Genomic DNA, 15,313 nt, shown 5'->3' with positions numbered 1-15,313 from the left:
CCTGCATTTCAGAATAAATCCTGCATCTAAAGCTAAATTATGCTTCTCTTTGGTTACAAAGCACTTTAACATTGGAAAGGTTTGAATCCAGATTCAAATAAACATCAATTAATGTCCACTAATCCATCAACTAAATATTTTATTTTTTAAAGTAAAATGGAATATTTTAGTCTGACGTATTTTGTTTTTAACGTTTTTGCTGTTGTTTAAAGACAAATCATTCCACCTTATAAAAGCAAGTTATGCTACTAAAATTTCAATCAAGTAAAACCATAAATTTTTTTTTACCATATTAGCATCAAATACAGTTACTAAGCTGTTTTCAGATACTTGACAACTGTTAGTGTATTGAAGATTTTTCATGATCAGTTAATACAGCTAGAATCTTAAACTACCCTCTCCAACTCTCACAGATTTCCAATCATGCTTCAAAGGTCTCTAGTTCCTTCTCATAAAGTCAACTATTTCCTTGCACACAAAACTACATTCATTCTGAGCATTTCAATAAAGAACACCTCTGCTCACAGCCTTTGCGCATTGTAAGAATAAGCATTCAGAGCAGCTCTAAGACAAAACTAGGTGAGGGTAATGGAAGCCTATTTTTTGATCCTAATATTAATCATTACCATATTGATTTTCATCTATTCACATTCAAAAGGTCATAAGCACTGACAATAACACAGCTCAGAGACAATCAATCTACATTCACTAATTTTCTATAAATACATTCTAAGGATGAAGAGTAAACACATCCAAAACAAAATAAAAGGAGGGATAACATCATGAAAAAGGTTGAAATATTAAATTATACTGATCCTAGTTGGACCATGCTCCGTATAAACTGGTCTTAAAGAATCCAATTGCCCCTAAGGTCTTCTTTACATTGGAAAAAGTAAGGATGGTTACAAAGAAAATGGAATGATTATTTACATCATATCAAACACTTAATACACTTCGCAAATTTGATGCCATGCAAGTACATTTTAGCAATCTTCCTACTCAGATATAAATGTTTCTTTTATGAAACCTTGACATACAACAAGGTATTATCACATTTAATAAACACATCATTTTTAAAAGCCAGGCATTCAACATTTGTCATACTCTCTTTGTTAGCAGAGGCTGTAATGCCCAAAATGAATCTTGGGCTCTCTTAAGCTAGTGGCTTAAGGGTGATAGAAATAATTCTACAGAAAGAAAAATCTTCACGCACAAAATGATTCCTTCATAAGAGGTCATCAGTTGAGACTATTTTAACAGGTCCATTTGTGACTCTTTGCGGGGCAGGGTCACTAGGATTTGTTTGTTTGTTTAATGGAGGGACTGGGGATTGAACCCAGGAACCCATGTATGCTAAGAATATACTCTACCACTGAGTTGTAGCATGTATCCCCGCTACCTACTTACCCTGTTTTGTGATTTTTTTAACCGGTCCTTTTGAGATCCAAAGCTGAGCCAGCGAAAGGGATTATATGTGTCCCTTTCTTACTTTAAAATACGGTTAGAGTTCAGAATTAGGATTTGAAGCCTGTATTTTACAGCTAAATTACCTTTCAGAGTAAGATAAAACTGAATAGGAGAAAGTAAAGTATTAAATAAATTGGTGTCTATTCCTTAACAAAAATAAATACTTTTTTTTAACATTTTTTATTGATTTATAATCATTTTACAGTGTTGTGTCAAATTCTAGTCCAGTGATAAATACATTTTAATGAATCAAAACCTCAAGGGTTAATTTCAAACAGAAATTTACCAAAATGAGGTAAATATATTAATTTATTCAACAAATCCCTATTAAATGCTTATTTTATTACAATTTTGATACTAATAAGCAGTGCAGACAAAATGGACACTAAGAAATATTTTCCTGACCTCAAGAAGTTTAAAATCTAATAAAAGAAACAAAAATTGTAATACGGCATGGTAAGTACAAAAATAGCTCTTATGTCTACAAATTTAATTCCTCTCTAGCACTTATGTCCATAAATTTAACTGTAAGATAGAGTTCACTAAATTCATATATTCAAAACTCATAATCCAGTGTTGGGGGCATCTAAGCTAAGAACTAAAGATGAGTAAGAGTTAATAGGGTTTGGGATAATTTACAGTATAAGTGAGAAACATATTAAATTCATATTATATAATATATGCCCCGTAAAATTTTGATACGTTCTCATACCAAAAATATCTGTACATGGCAAAGACTGAGTTCTTCAAATCATATCAGAAGAAGAACAAATTCCCCTTCTATCTATTAATTTAATGAATGTTTCTAAATATACCCGGATGAATCTGAACTATCAGCATCCTATTCTCTACTCACTTCTCAAGGCTAAGGATCACCAACATTTTGTTTACGATCTCTAGGAATTGCTTTATACACAAACTGTATTAAAAAAAAAAAAAAGAATCACTACAGATCTCAGTGAAAACCCCCTAGACTTATTAACCTCTTAAATAATGACTCTCTGTTTTTGTTATATCTAGGTCATGATTGCAAGCTACCTCAAATCCTGGTCGTTTGGATGGATAAATGGATGACCTATGAAGAGCACCAGCCACTGAATGATTTAGCTGTGTAACTGTAAACCATTGTTAAATTTTATTCTACTGAAAATTATAAAAATTTTACTGCTATAATTTGGTTCATTTATTTGACAAATATTAAAATTTATTTCATTAGACATGGTATCATATGACATTCATAAACAGTTTAATTTCATTTTCTTTGGACTTTCTGGACCTCTTTAAGTGCATAGCAAAGTTCAATGCTATAAATGGGTCAATAATAATATATGTAATATCCCATTAATATAAAATATATCCTGACCTTGGTTTCTAGACTCTATGCTACATACTTAAACATGATTACAAAGCATAAATTATTACAGTATTTACTAATAATACAGTGTGATTCACTCAGTCAATAAAGGAAATAGCTGTATAATCAACTGATATCAAAATATTTGAGTTTATCCTTAAACTTCAGATTAGTTTACATAAATACTGTAAAAACATATAAACTTGTGTATATACATTTAATGTATACACACACATTCCTGGTTAAACTAAAGTTGTTCTAGAAAGAATATCAACTCTTACTATAAGCAGTTCTAAAGATCTATTCCTTCAGAAACAACATGTCAATTAAGAGTGAAGTCCAAATTACCTACAAAGGAGAGAGAACAAGTGACTTATGTAATTTCTTCTGAATGAAATATAAATCATCAGTGTTTAATGAAGAGAACAGCCATACTTTTATATATCTAATGATATCCTGTAATTACTATGATTTGAGAAACAGAGAAAACCAGAAGCAGAATACATTAAAAAAGAGGCATTTCCTGCATTATTCAGTCTCAACTCTGATGCAGTAGCAGCTGTTCCTAAATCATATTTTATAAAAATTATCCATAAAAAGGATTTTGTGATCAAATATGCTAATATTATGCCCATAACAGATTCAACAATACACTTTATTATATACATACTTTACACACATACACGTATGTATTTACTAGCTTTTTTCATAGAACATCCATTACCATCACACAGTACACACACTCGGATATGTTATACTGGCAATTCTGGATAGTGAGAAGTAATCAAACAAGTACCTGGCTACCACAAATCCAACCAAGGAAAATTATATATATAGGAAAGAGCAGAGGAAACGCTTTAAGAAATTTAGTATCAATTGATCCCAACAAAATTACAGAAATACAGATGGAACTCAGAAAAAGATTTTTGATTGAAAGGCAAAAGAGCCTGAAATGATCTCCTAATGAACAAAATAAAATCAGAATTAGATTAAATAGGGATTGATAAACAGTTTTTGTGCTCCATCCCTAACTCCACTCCCTGTCCCTATAATTTGCTTCTGTTTCTCTTGAAGTCCTTATAAAATTCTATGCAACCATTTGTCTCTTCCACTAGATTAAAAGGAGAGGCTTGCCTTAAAAGCATATGGTACACGTCTGCTAAATAAAAAAAGAAATATCACCAGCAGGCATAGAGAGGTGGACTCAGGGCAGATAAATTGACACAAAGCTCTGTAGAAGAGACAGCATTTGAACTGAGCCTGTGAGACAGTGGGGAAAAAAAGACTTCTAAACCGATAGTTAATGGCCTCACAATACTACTGTATAAAAGCTCTGTAGCATAAGATTTTCTTATAGCATAAGATTTCCTTATAACGTATAAGGAAGTTAAGACATATTTCCAATAACCAACTTATACTCAAAATTCCTATTTTGTGGTTGGCAAAAAGATAATCCTTTGTTTTACTATTTCTTTTTAAAACCATACAATTTTCTTACTACTAGTGAGTTTCAGTTTAAAATGTTAATGTGCACACTAAATAAATACAGCACACTCTGAGAAGCTAAGCACCACGATTCAAAGAAGTAAATCTCCATTTATATTAAGTTCTGCAATAAGCAAAATGCATGCACAGTAACAGAAATCAAGTCAGTGGCCACTTGAGGTGATAAGGGGAGGGATTTAACTACAGAGGCACAGGGAACTTTCTGGATTGATATGTTTGTGTATATGTCAAACTTCACTAAACTGTATACTTAAAATGCATGCATATATACTGTCTACTAATCAAAAATAAATATTACCAATAAAGTTGATTTTCTTAAAAGAGGTAAATCTAATTAAGCCAAAAGAAAATGAAAAAAGTAACACCTTTTATATAAATGAACATGACTACAATATTTGGTAGTGACAAAATAGCTGACTCAATGAAAACAAACACTTAATATAAACTTAATAATACACAAAACCATGAGGGTATTTCATAATGAAAAAAAAAACTAAAACGTAAAAGCCCAAACATGATGATTTATGACCAATGTTACCATTCATTTATTAATTATGCTGTTTTATAAATATGTGGTTGAATAATAATTATGCTGAATGTTGGAGATACAACAGAAAACAAAACAGTGCTTGCCTTGAAGGAACTTAGAGTCTAATAAAAGAGAAATAAAAATCATAAGCAATTTAAATAAAGAATAAAATTACTATAAGATAGGTCAGTGAGTGCTCTGAATGTATACCTAACTCAGGCTTAGAGTTGTGGGAAAGAGAGGAGTGAAAGAAACCTTTCCCGAAAAGGCTGTAATTTTAGTGGGAGCTGAATTATTTATTTATTCCATAAATATTCACCGAACAGCCACCACGTGCCAGGGACTGTGCTGGGTATTAGGAACATCCACAGTATCCCTCATGTACTAGCTATACAAATCACAAACAGTTGTTACTTTCGTAGGCCCTAGAGCACAGAGAAGGAAATTGGCAATAAACAAAGTAGTTAGACAAATATACTTAAAATTTCTGGTACATTCTATGATGAGTGCTCAGATGGAGACATGCAAAAAGATACCAAGTATAGATACGATAGTCTGAGAAGAGGATACTTAAGTTGAGCACTGAGTCATTAGAAGAAGCCGACAATTAAGAGTCATCAAATTTGAAAAAGGGAAATTTTAGGAAAAGAAAAAACATGCCAAGACACAAAATTATGACGGCACATTTGGGTAACTTTGAATAGTTCAGCCTACCTTGAGGACAGATACAAAAGCAAAGTGATAAGAAGTGAGGTCCAAACAGGAAAAGAAGCCTAATAATGAGATACCGCTGCGCCATGTTGTACAGCTGGGTTTGCTTTTCCCCTGCCTTGTTGGGTTTTTTTAAATTATCTACTCAAAATACTCATCAAAACTATAAAAAGTGAAAGTCCTTAAATTAAAAAGCCGGGAGCAGTATCATTAATGTTACGTATTTAGAAGGATTAAACTCCAAAAAAAAAGAAGAAAATTAGAATTAAAAGAGAAATTATAGGTGAGTGATGAAAGAGAAGAACAATTTACTACAAAGATTCAGGAAAAAATTCAAATGGCAATAATTCAAACATAAAACTGACATTAAAGAATCTTATGAATGGTGGTAACTGGTTCTATGAATATTATCATTTTAAAATTGATAATTTAGAGACATAGAAAGAAATGAATCAAAAATGACCAAACCTTTTTATCATTACCTTCATGTGAAGGAAATATTTCCCCAAATATCAACAATCTGCATATGCTGATGAAAAATTTATTAAAGAAAAATCAGACTAACACTATGTTTTAAATTAACTTTTGCTGCTAATTAACTACTCAGATGGGATGCCAGGCCAAAATACATAGTGCTTCTAGTTTTTCTATGTACTCTATGCATTTCTGATAAATGGGAAAAGAATAGATGACCTGGCAGAAGACTCAGACAATAATATGTGATTTACAGGACATGAATGCAGCTACCGTAAGATTTATCTGACAGCCCTCTCCGATAGTGGACTGTTGAGTATCCGATGGAATGATTTCTAGTCTAGAAAGTCTACTACTGAGTAGCCATACACATTATTTATTTATTAGATGTTTTGGGTTGAAACCATTTTTAAATGATGCACTTCACAATGCACAGTCATAAATTTAGCTTTAAACCCAAGAAGGGAGGTAGTGTTATTGGAATGTATGTCAGACTGAATTAGGATGAGCAACACAACGCTTTTATAAAGTGGCCTTGAATGCAATGTCAATTCTTTCAAAAATGATATTAATGTCAAATGAGCAAGATACAAACACTTTACACAATGCTGGAGTAACATTATTTGAAATATTTACTTAACATTTTCTTTACATTCACATTGATTTCTAAAGGTTCATACACATACACAAAAAATATTGGGCATAAATGTTACATGTTTCTGAAAAACTGAATCTGAAATATAATTAAGAACTTGTTCAATTTTTTTCTGTGCATCAGAGTGTACACAGTTTCCTGAAGAATTTATACAGTCTTATCTAAAACACGTAAAGAAGACTTAAATCAGGTTTTGGAGCTTAAATAGTTCTTGAATTATTCTACATGGGATTCAATATATGAATAAACCTAATTTAAAAAACTTAAGTATGTATATAACTTTACTTAAAAACAGTATGCTGAATATTTTAAAAAAAAGATTTCAACCCTAAATAATATTTTGCCTTAAAAATGTTAAAATTTAAATGGGATAAAATATGAAAGTGTCTAATCAACCTATTAATAAGTAGATATTGAAAAACAGTCCTAATGGAAGCTTTAACGAAATATATAGTGATCTGTTTGGTCTTAATGACAGCAAACTCAAAGTGATCATTTCCTCATTTCTTAAGTTTAGGCTCTATAAACTCTTTTCTAATAAAATGTGGCAAATTGAAATACCTTGTTAAAAAGAATGCAAAAAGAAAATAAGTTTTGAACGGATTCAAAAAAAATAATCAGAACATGGCTGATTGTCATGAAATTAACATCAACTAATTTGTAAAGTTTTAAATCAAATTTGCAGATGTTAAGTTCATAAGCATATCCCATTATTTATGTGATTAAAAAGGAGTTTCTGACCTGATCTTTCGATCTTTGGCACTCAATCCTCTCCATCTCCTCTTAAAAAATTAATTAAAATTTTAGCAAGATGCTAGCTTTTCACTTCCCACCCTATCTCAGGGTAAAAAAAATTATCAATCAAACTCAAGCCATCCCCACCCAGTATCTGCAAAATGTCGACTTCAAATTCAATTTCATATCCCTTAAGCTTTCATGTAGAAAAAGACAGTTCACTTCTTAACAAAATAAATCACTTTTGTGATTGCCAATGTGACCTCTTTGAATTAGGAAAATTCAAAGTGAAAAATGTAATTATCACCCCAGAACAATCTGTATACATCTGGAGCTAATTCTGGCTTCATTTTTCACATCATTTTTCACACTGTGCTACATCTTATAGAGACGCCATGGAACTTTTGAAGAACCCATAAAAAATGTTAAGAACTTAAAATAAACCAGTAATGTACTTTATTCAGACAAAACCTTGAGAATATCTGACTTCTGCAACTTACTCTATCAAGTGATCTTCATATCCCATTTGATTGGAATAGTATTAAACAGCACTGTGACATACATGACAAATAGGTCTATTAAAATGTGTCGTTATCTTTCCAGCTTCTAACATTCAACTGTATAATATACTAATAGCTTTCATCTATCAAGAAAATATTCAATTCTTCTAAACCAGAAAGTGAAACTTCATTATAGAAATTCACCTATGGGACTATTACATAATTATAAACAACAAATTCATACTTCTGTGAAGAAACACATAAAATTGTAAACAAATGTCTCTTAAAGTAAAGTGTAATTTCATGTCAGTATAAGAATGGCATATGGTAACTTCCATCCAAGAAATAAACAAGCAATTATTTCAAATCAAATTATTTAATGAGAAATTTTATCCAGTCAGCTTTTAAAGAAATGGAGTTTTCTAGGGGAGATAATTAAATTATAAAAACATGATTCTCACTAAATCTAAGAATAATAAGCCCACTACAAACATAACTACTCTTCACAAGTTCATTATAAAAATCCATTAGGTGTAATCTCTAGAAGTAATTGTTCTTACTGCATTTTATTGACAATGCGTACTATTGATTTTTCACACCTTCTATGATTCTTTAATTTGTATTCATGAAATGTCCATCAGCACAGTCTAAATAAATTTGGCAATATAGGCACTAAAATGAATAAATCGATGCAAAGAAACATTAATTCTGCATTATCCTTATTCGTCAGGCAAGTAAACCATAAGAGTTGTAAATGAAGGTCAAAGGTTTTGAAATGGGTCAGAACCCTTGACCTCTACACCAATATCCTTCCTATTAAAAAAGGCTATTTTAAAGTTTTAAGTAGGGGAATTTACTACCAGCGAGATATCATTTCTAAAAGACTACAAAGAAAACTCTCAATAAAAACATTCATCTGTTTAACTGCAAAACAGAAAAGAAAATATCAAAGGATACAGGATCATTTTTTGTACGTTTTTAAAAAACCATTAAAGTTTACCACATGAGGTATAAGGTTTCTGAACACTGAAACTAACCCTGCTTTTGGGAATTTATTTACTGCATCTTATTACGATGGCTGCCATATTTTTGTTGATGTTTTCCCAAATCTACTGTGCATGTCAAAAATAATTAGCAATGACAAGAATTCAAAATTATTTATCACTCATTTTATAACCTCTGCACAAAAGGGAAGTAAACCCATTATTCCCAGGGGAAGTCCAAGTGGCACTCCACAAGGTATAGAAATAAATCTGTTTCTATAACCTTAATACACGAAGCAAAGAAATTCACCCATCTCAAGATCATCTGATCTGGACATTGTTAAATGTGACTTTAAAAACCTCTGTTTCTCATTCATCTATCTGATTTCTCTCAGCACTCCAAAATTATCTGCTAGTGCCAAACATAAAATGTAATCCTTCTGCAGTACTAATAAAATTATATTAAAACTGCAAACTCAAAACTCCGTTATAGCAAAAATTTCCAATGAAATATTTTAACTTCCTTTCAAAATGAATTTAAGAATTTACTTTTAATCAAACATTTATTCTTGTCACTCACCTGAGAACACAGCAGCATAACCAACTCCACAACTGAACTACTAGACTTCATGCAAACCAGACCTATTTTTAAAGAGAATTAAAAACAACAAAATTACAAAGTAAAAAAACAAATAAGAGATGTATTTCTTATACAACTTTGTCCAAATTGGTTTTTAAAATAAAATTTAACATCTTGCCAAGAACCAACCTGTACATATATGATCATATGAGTAAACAAAGGATTCTGTAATGACTTTAAATTTGGCATCAAAACGATCACAATTTTTTGTAGCCTATTTCATTTCAGCTTTCAAATTACTAAAACATTTATTACAAGTTCATGTACAATGACATTTCACAACACTCATAGAAATGTGCACAACATATGCCATGTTGATCAATATCATCTAAATTTTGTTTTGGAGAGAGTTGATTGTTATACATGCAGAGAAGGGAAATGGCTCCATGACCTTTGCTTTCTCCACCACACTCTCTCCCTTCAACCCTCTAGCTATCAATCAAGTTTCCATTTTGTTTCATGGCAGCAGACATCCCAAACACTCTTATTAGTACCTTGACCTGTGACCTCACACTAAACCTTAACAGAAGTGCAAGCCGTTGTCTGTTATATATTCTTGATTTTTTATGAATAAATTCATTTCTATTTTTTTCTCTTATATTTCATTTGGGTTCAACAGAAATATTTCAGGAAGGAAGTTTTATACAATTAATACCTATGTAAAGACTTCTTTAGTTTTGATTACCAATAAGATCTAAAGTAGTAATTCAATAAACACTGTATAATCAGTATCTTAAAAAGGCAATCCCAATAATTAAAAGCACTAATTTGCTAAATTACATTAGTAATAATCAGAAAAATTACAATTTTTAATTCCATACTTTTCTAAGCAAACACAAGTTTGAGTTCAAACTAAACTAACTGTAGCAACTAAAATAACTCCTCATGGGTACGCACCCTACAGAATTATCTTATTTCTTTCTTCCTCTCCATTAAAGTTACTGCAGGCACCCATACCATCCCATCCGCCTCCTTTAATCCTATTGCTCTACAGTTATTTCTCCTTCCGTCTTTTAGTCATGATGTCTCATACCTGCTGACAGCACATGTCAGCATTCTTTAGCCTTACAAATAGGATTCAAGTTAAATAGGTTGTTCACCTCCTTTCCTTTTTATAATAGGTATAACCACTTTTCTCCACTGTCTTAAAAATATACAACATAGAAATCACGGTAACAGTGTTGGCACTGGCACGAAAATTAGCTATAGAATATCTATCTACATGTTGCATTAAGCAAGCAAGCCCTTAACTAGACTAAACTGTAGTTTCTGTGGAGTGAAGAAGAGCATACCTCCTCTGGCTAATGCCAAGGCCAAAAGGAAGGGCACGGCGATCCTCCAGCATTTTTTGCTGGTGTGGCCCTCTGCTGATCTGAAAACCTGTCACTTTTCATAAAATGTAACCCAACTACAGGAAGTTTCATATATTTCAACTTCAAAAGCCACTAATTCTAGCAAGTAAATTCAGACCTTTCTACAACTAGGTCATTATTCCTTATTGCTCTATTTTAGAGGAACCAGAATTCCTATCAACTTTCCTTTCATGACAAAGCATTTAGGCCCTGATCTGGCTCAGCCTTTTATACCCACTCAGATAATGAACAGTAACGATTAAAGGGCCTTGGGCCGTCCAAAGTTAGAAAGACTCATAGGTGTCCTCCTGTCTCTACAACATATCGTAGGATAGCTCGATACTTACATACTTTGAAAAAATTACTTATTTCAGGCTTATTTCAGATTAGCAAAGTGGAAGAAGGTTAATGCTACCCAGTTGGACATAAAGATTCAGCAAAAAAATACAACCACTGCTCAGTGGATTGAATGTTCAAGGACAGTAAGATGTCAAGTAACACTTCATAGTTTGATTAGAACAATTCATATTTTTTTTGGAGCAGAGTTTTGTGGATTTGTAAAGAATGGTAGGGGGCTGGGTGGATGGTACATTAAATTTTAAATAAGGGCATCAGAGAGCTTACAGTAGACCTCTAAAGGGCACTGATACTGCCAACACAAATATATAACCTTGGGAGGAAGTAAACGGAGGTAATCTCAATAAGGGACTTGGTATCAGATTGCAAAACTTAATCACCTCTACTTTTGATCTCAGTTTTTACCTTTGGGTGACACTGGTTACATGGATGAAAAAGCAAGAAATGAATTATAAGCCAGTAAATCTGTCTTCAGAGCTACAGTCAGACTCTAAGGATTATCCAAAGGAAAGCCTTAAAACAACACTTGGAGTGAAACTGTAAGTTGCTGAAGTATCAGTTTTCACCTCAGACACACACAAATCCTATTACTGCCCCAATTAGCAGAAAGAGAAAAAGGCACTGTTGGCTCAGAGATTGGACTGGGCTCATAATCTGACTCTCTAAAAGCCTCTCAGAGTCATGGTTGGTTTCAGTTTATTGGTTTTATCTTTGGTTGGATTTTAAGCATTACAGAATTTTAGTCTCTTCAAAAGAGACAAACTGAGGTTGCCAAAACCAAGAGTTTTACACTTTTCCTGTGTTTCATGACCAAAGACCACTGCAATTTTTTTTCAGAGACTATTTATACCACCTCTATTACTACTTTTTCCTTACTACTAAACTCAGAAATATTAAATAACTTATCAGATATTAAGCTAGCAACATTTGAACACTGAGATTTCTAAACTCTCAAGTATACCATAAAAAAGTCATGACCATTTACCATCTGGAATGTCAGAACCCCTTTTTTAAAACAATTATTCATCTTAAGTCACCTTAAATAATTTACATAAAGGGATGGTTAAAAACATTATCAGAAGTTCTAGTAAGACTTTAAGCATAATAAACCCAAAATTTTTCCCGTTTTCCTGGTTTTGAAGGTATATGTCTATAATTTGGATATAATTAATTGCTCCTGATCAATCTGTAAACATGATATTCATCTTATAAATACTAATTCTAAGTTACAAATAAACTTTTAATAGGTACTAGCTTATCATTAGTTCTGGTCCTTCTTTATTATTATTTTTTTTTAATTTTAGGGGCAGGTAATTAGGTTTAATTTTTTTTAATGGAGGTAGTGGGGGTTGAATCCAGAACTTCACCAATGCTAAGTACATGCTCTACCACCAAGTTATATCTTCCCCCTGGTCCTCCTTCTTGAACTAACATCACCAAGTGCAATATTTTGGAAAAGTTGGACTAATAGGTTGTTCAAAATTCTGTTAAGGAGAGGAGAGTCATCTTCTTTTCTCCAAAATTGCAAAATATTTTCTTCTTCAGATTATAAACACCATTTAGAATAATCAATCCACTGAATTTTTTCGTTTCTACATGAATGGTTCCTTCCAATGATCTTCATGCATACACCTGCTTTTAGTATTTATTCACTTAGAAACTGCAAAGTAAATTGTGGTGCACAGTCATCACAAATGACAGATGAACACTGTCACATGCCTCTTAAGCAAAATGAGATGTTCCAGGTTCTTGTCATAAAACATTGGATAAATTGTGTAGAATGAAGTCCTTCCTGTTGAACGGCATGATGCTGGGAAAACCAATTTCCTTTTTCTTCACAGAAATACACTGTGCACAAATAAATTCTTGAGTTGGATAAAAATTGTGAGTACTGCTCCCTGTCTTTTCAAATTCATCCACAAATGGTCTAGTAATTATAAAATGTCTTCCTCTGTCAATGTTTTTCACCTCACTATTATGGGCAGAAAATAAATTCTAAATTCTTAACTACGTTCGATGAAAACTAAAAATAAGACCACAAAGATGGAATCCATAGACTTCTTTTTTATCAATATTTCTCAACCTTTTTTGAGGAAACTACGGAGCCATTTTAGGACATTTTTCTTAATTATGCCCTATGAAATTTTAATACTAAAGAAATACTGTACAGATGTACTGTGGTCCATTGGAGAATCACAAACTATTGTAATATTTAGGTATTGGCCCTCGTAAAATACCAGTCTTTGATCTCATTGAGAAAACAAATTTATACCTGCTTAAAATATGAAGTAACACTTTGTGTAACACAGTAAGAAAACTAAGGGTGATCCAAGAATGATGATTTACTATCCTAGTGCACCTTGATTCTAGGGGCAATTCCACTATTTTTGTTTTCTTATTATTTTAGTCTTTAATATAGTTAGAAATAACAGATGAGTACTGATGACTAGCAAAATGTTCTAAGATATAGAAAAATTAACATCACAAAGATCCCATAATAAATCCTAGATTTATAAAAAATGTCCAATGAAATCATTTATGGTAACTGTCAGAATCAACATTTTTTAAAGTAATTATGTTTTTGGAAGGCCCCTAAAAAAACAAAAGCAGTAAAGTATCAATGTTTACAAAGGGCTGTAACTCCTTGAAAAAGAGAGTTACCATCACTAAAATTAAGCCTATCAGAAAATATGTGGCAAGATGTAATATGAAGTATCACAGCTAATTAAATGTTTAAATACCTAGGATAGAGAAACTGCTAAATGACATCACCAAGAAGAATAGCCACAGAGAATCTAGGTATGAAATATTCTACAGAACCACCAATCAGATTTCTTCAACTAGTCAGTAACATGAAAACAGAAGAATAGGGGAAAACTATTTGACATTAATAAAGACTTAAGAGACATAATTAAATGCAATAAATTGATTTTGTTTGGATCTTAACTGGAAGAAAATCAATTATAAAAAAACTTTTAGATAAAGATGAATACGGGCTGAATATTAGATAACACTGTAGAACTACTATTAATATTATTAGGTATAATAGCAGAAATTATGATGTGTAAGAAAATATCCTTCTGATATGAATTATGAATGATTTAGGGTGAAACAACATGTCTGGGGTTGTTTTAAACACTAAAGCAAAATAAAGGGAGGTGGATATAACCACCATGGCAAAACAAAGGCGGTTTGGGTAGTTGGTAATAATAAGTTCATGGATATTGAATTTCCTACTTTATAAATATTTTAAATGTTCCTTAAACTTTTTTAATAAAAAGTTCATTTAAAAGATTTAAAAGTAATAAATTTTTGAGTACCTGGTCACACAGCTAGGTAGGTCACTGGCAAGGGCAGAATTAAAACTGAGGTCTCCTCCCTTTCAGTCCAATGCTTTTTGGAAAGTACCACGGTGCAACCACCTCCACTCAAAACTTTTCTGTTTTACAGTGCATGGACCCACCACCCAAAGGATTCCTCACAACTTAAAATAAAAAAGCTACATTAAAGCTCTTAATTCGTTTGCTGTTTTTATGAACTCAGCCCTATGAGGAGGTACCACCCAAGTTTATAGATATCTGAGCAAGAGTATCATCTTCCTTCTTGTCATTTTATCAGAATTTACCAATAAGAAATTGATTCTAAATTTTGTTCAAGATCTAGAATTGGAAAGTTTAGTACTTCTGAGTACCTAAGATGGTCCTATTTTATTGGATCATTATAAAATTCAAAGACCAAATAAATGGCAACAATGTCCTGCTACACTGAAAGGCTATAATTAATACATTCATTGTACAGTTACAAAATGAAATATAATTAATAAACTGTCACACCACTTTAAAAGAATAAATAATACATGAAGCATAAGTTAGGGTGCAACCTTTGATTTATCACTTCATTTCCTTTCAAATCTTATTACTTCATCAGATCAATAGTTCTTGGCTAAATATTTATATCTTAATACCTAAACTAAATTCAGGTATTTCTAAAACCTAAACTTTGTTTTCAAATAAATTAAGTGTTACTTTTTGACCATATGGAAACAATGCT

General features: G+C 31.9%; 1 protein-coding gene across 4 annotated transcripts in view; it reads right to left on the bottom strand.

Annotated features, from left to right (window-relative positions):
• The window catches only part of LRBA (LPS responsive beige-like anchor protein), a 623,871-nt gene that overhangs the window by 432,230 nt on the left and 176,328 nt on the right, over window positions 1-15,313 (bottom strand). For all 4 annotated transcript variants that reach the window (XM_072975847.1, XM_072975846.1, XM_072975849.1 and 1 more), the window contains one exon: window positions 9,495-9,556. In XM_072975847.1, the coding sequence (XP_072831948.1) occupies window positions 9,495-9,556 (62 nt within the window). The remainder of the gene's footprint in view (window positions 1-9,494; window positions 9,557-15,313) is intronic.

This window comes from Vicugna pacos, chromosome 2 (genome assembly GCF_048564905.1).
Source record: "Vicugna pacos chromosome 2, VicPac4, whole genome shotgun sequence".
NCBI lineage: Eukaryota > Metazoa > Chordata > Mammalia > Artiodactyla > Camelidae > Vicugna > Vicugna pacos.
Note: the sequence above shows the minus strand (reverse complement) of the source record. Positions and strands in the feature narration are given on the sequence as shown.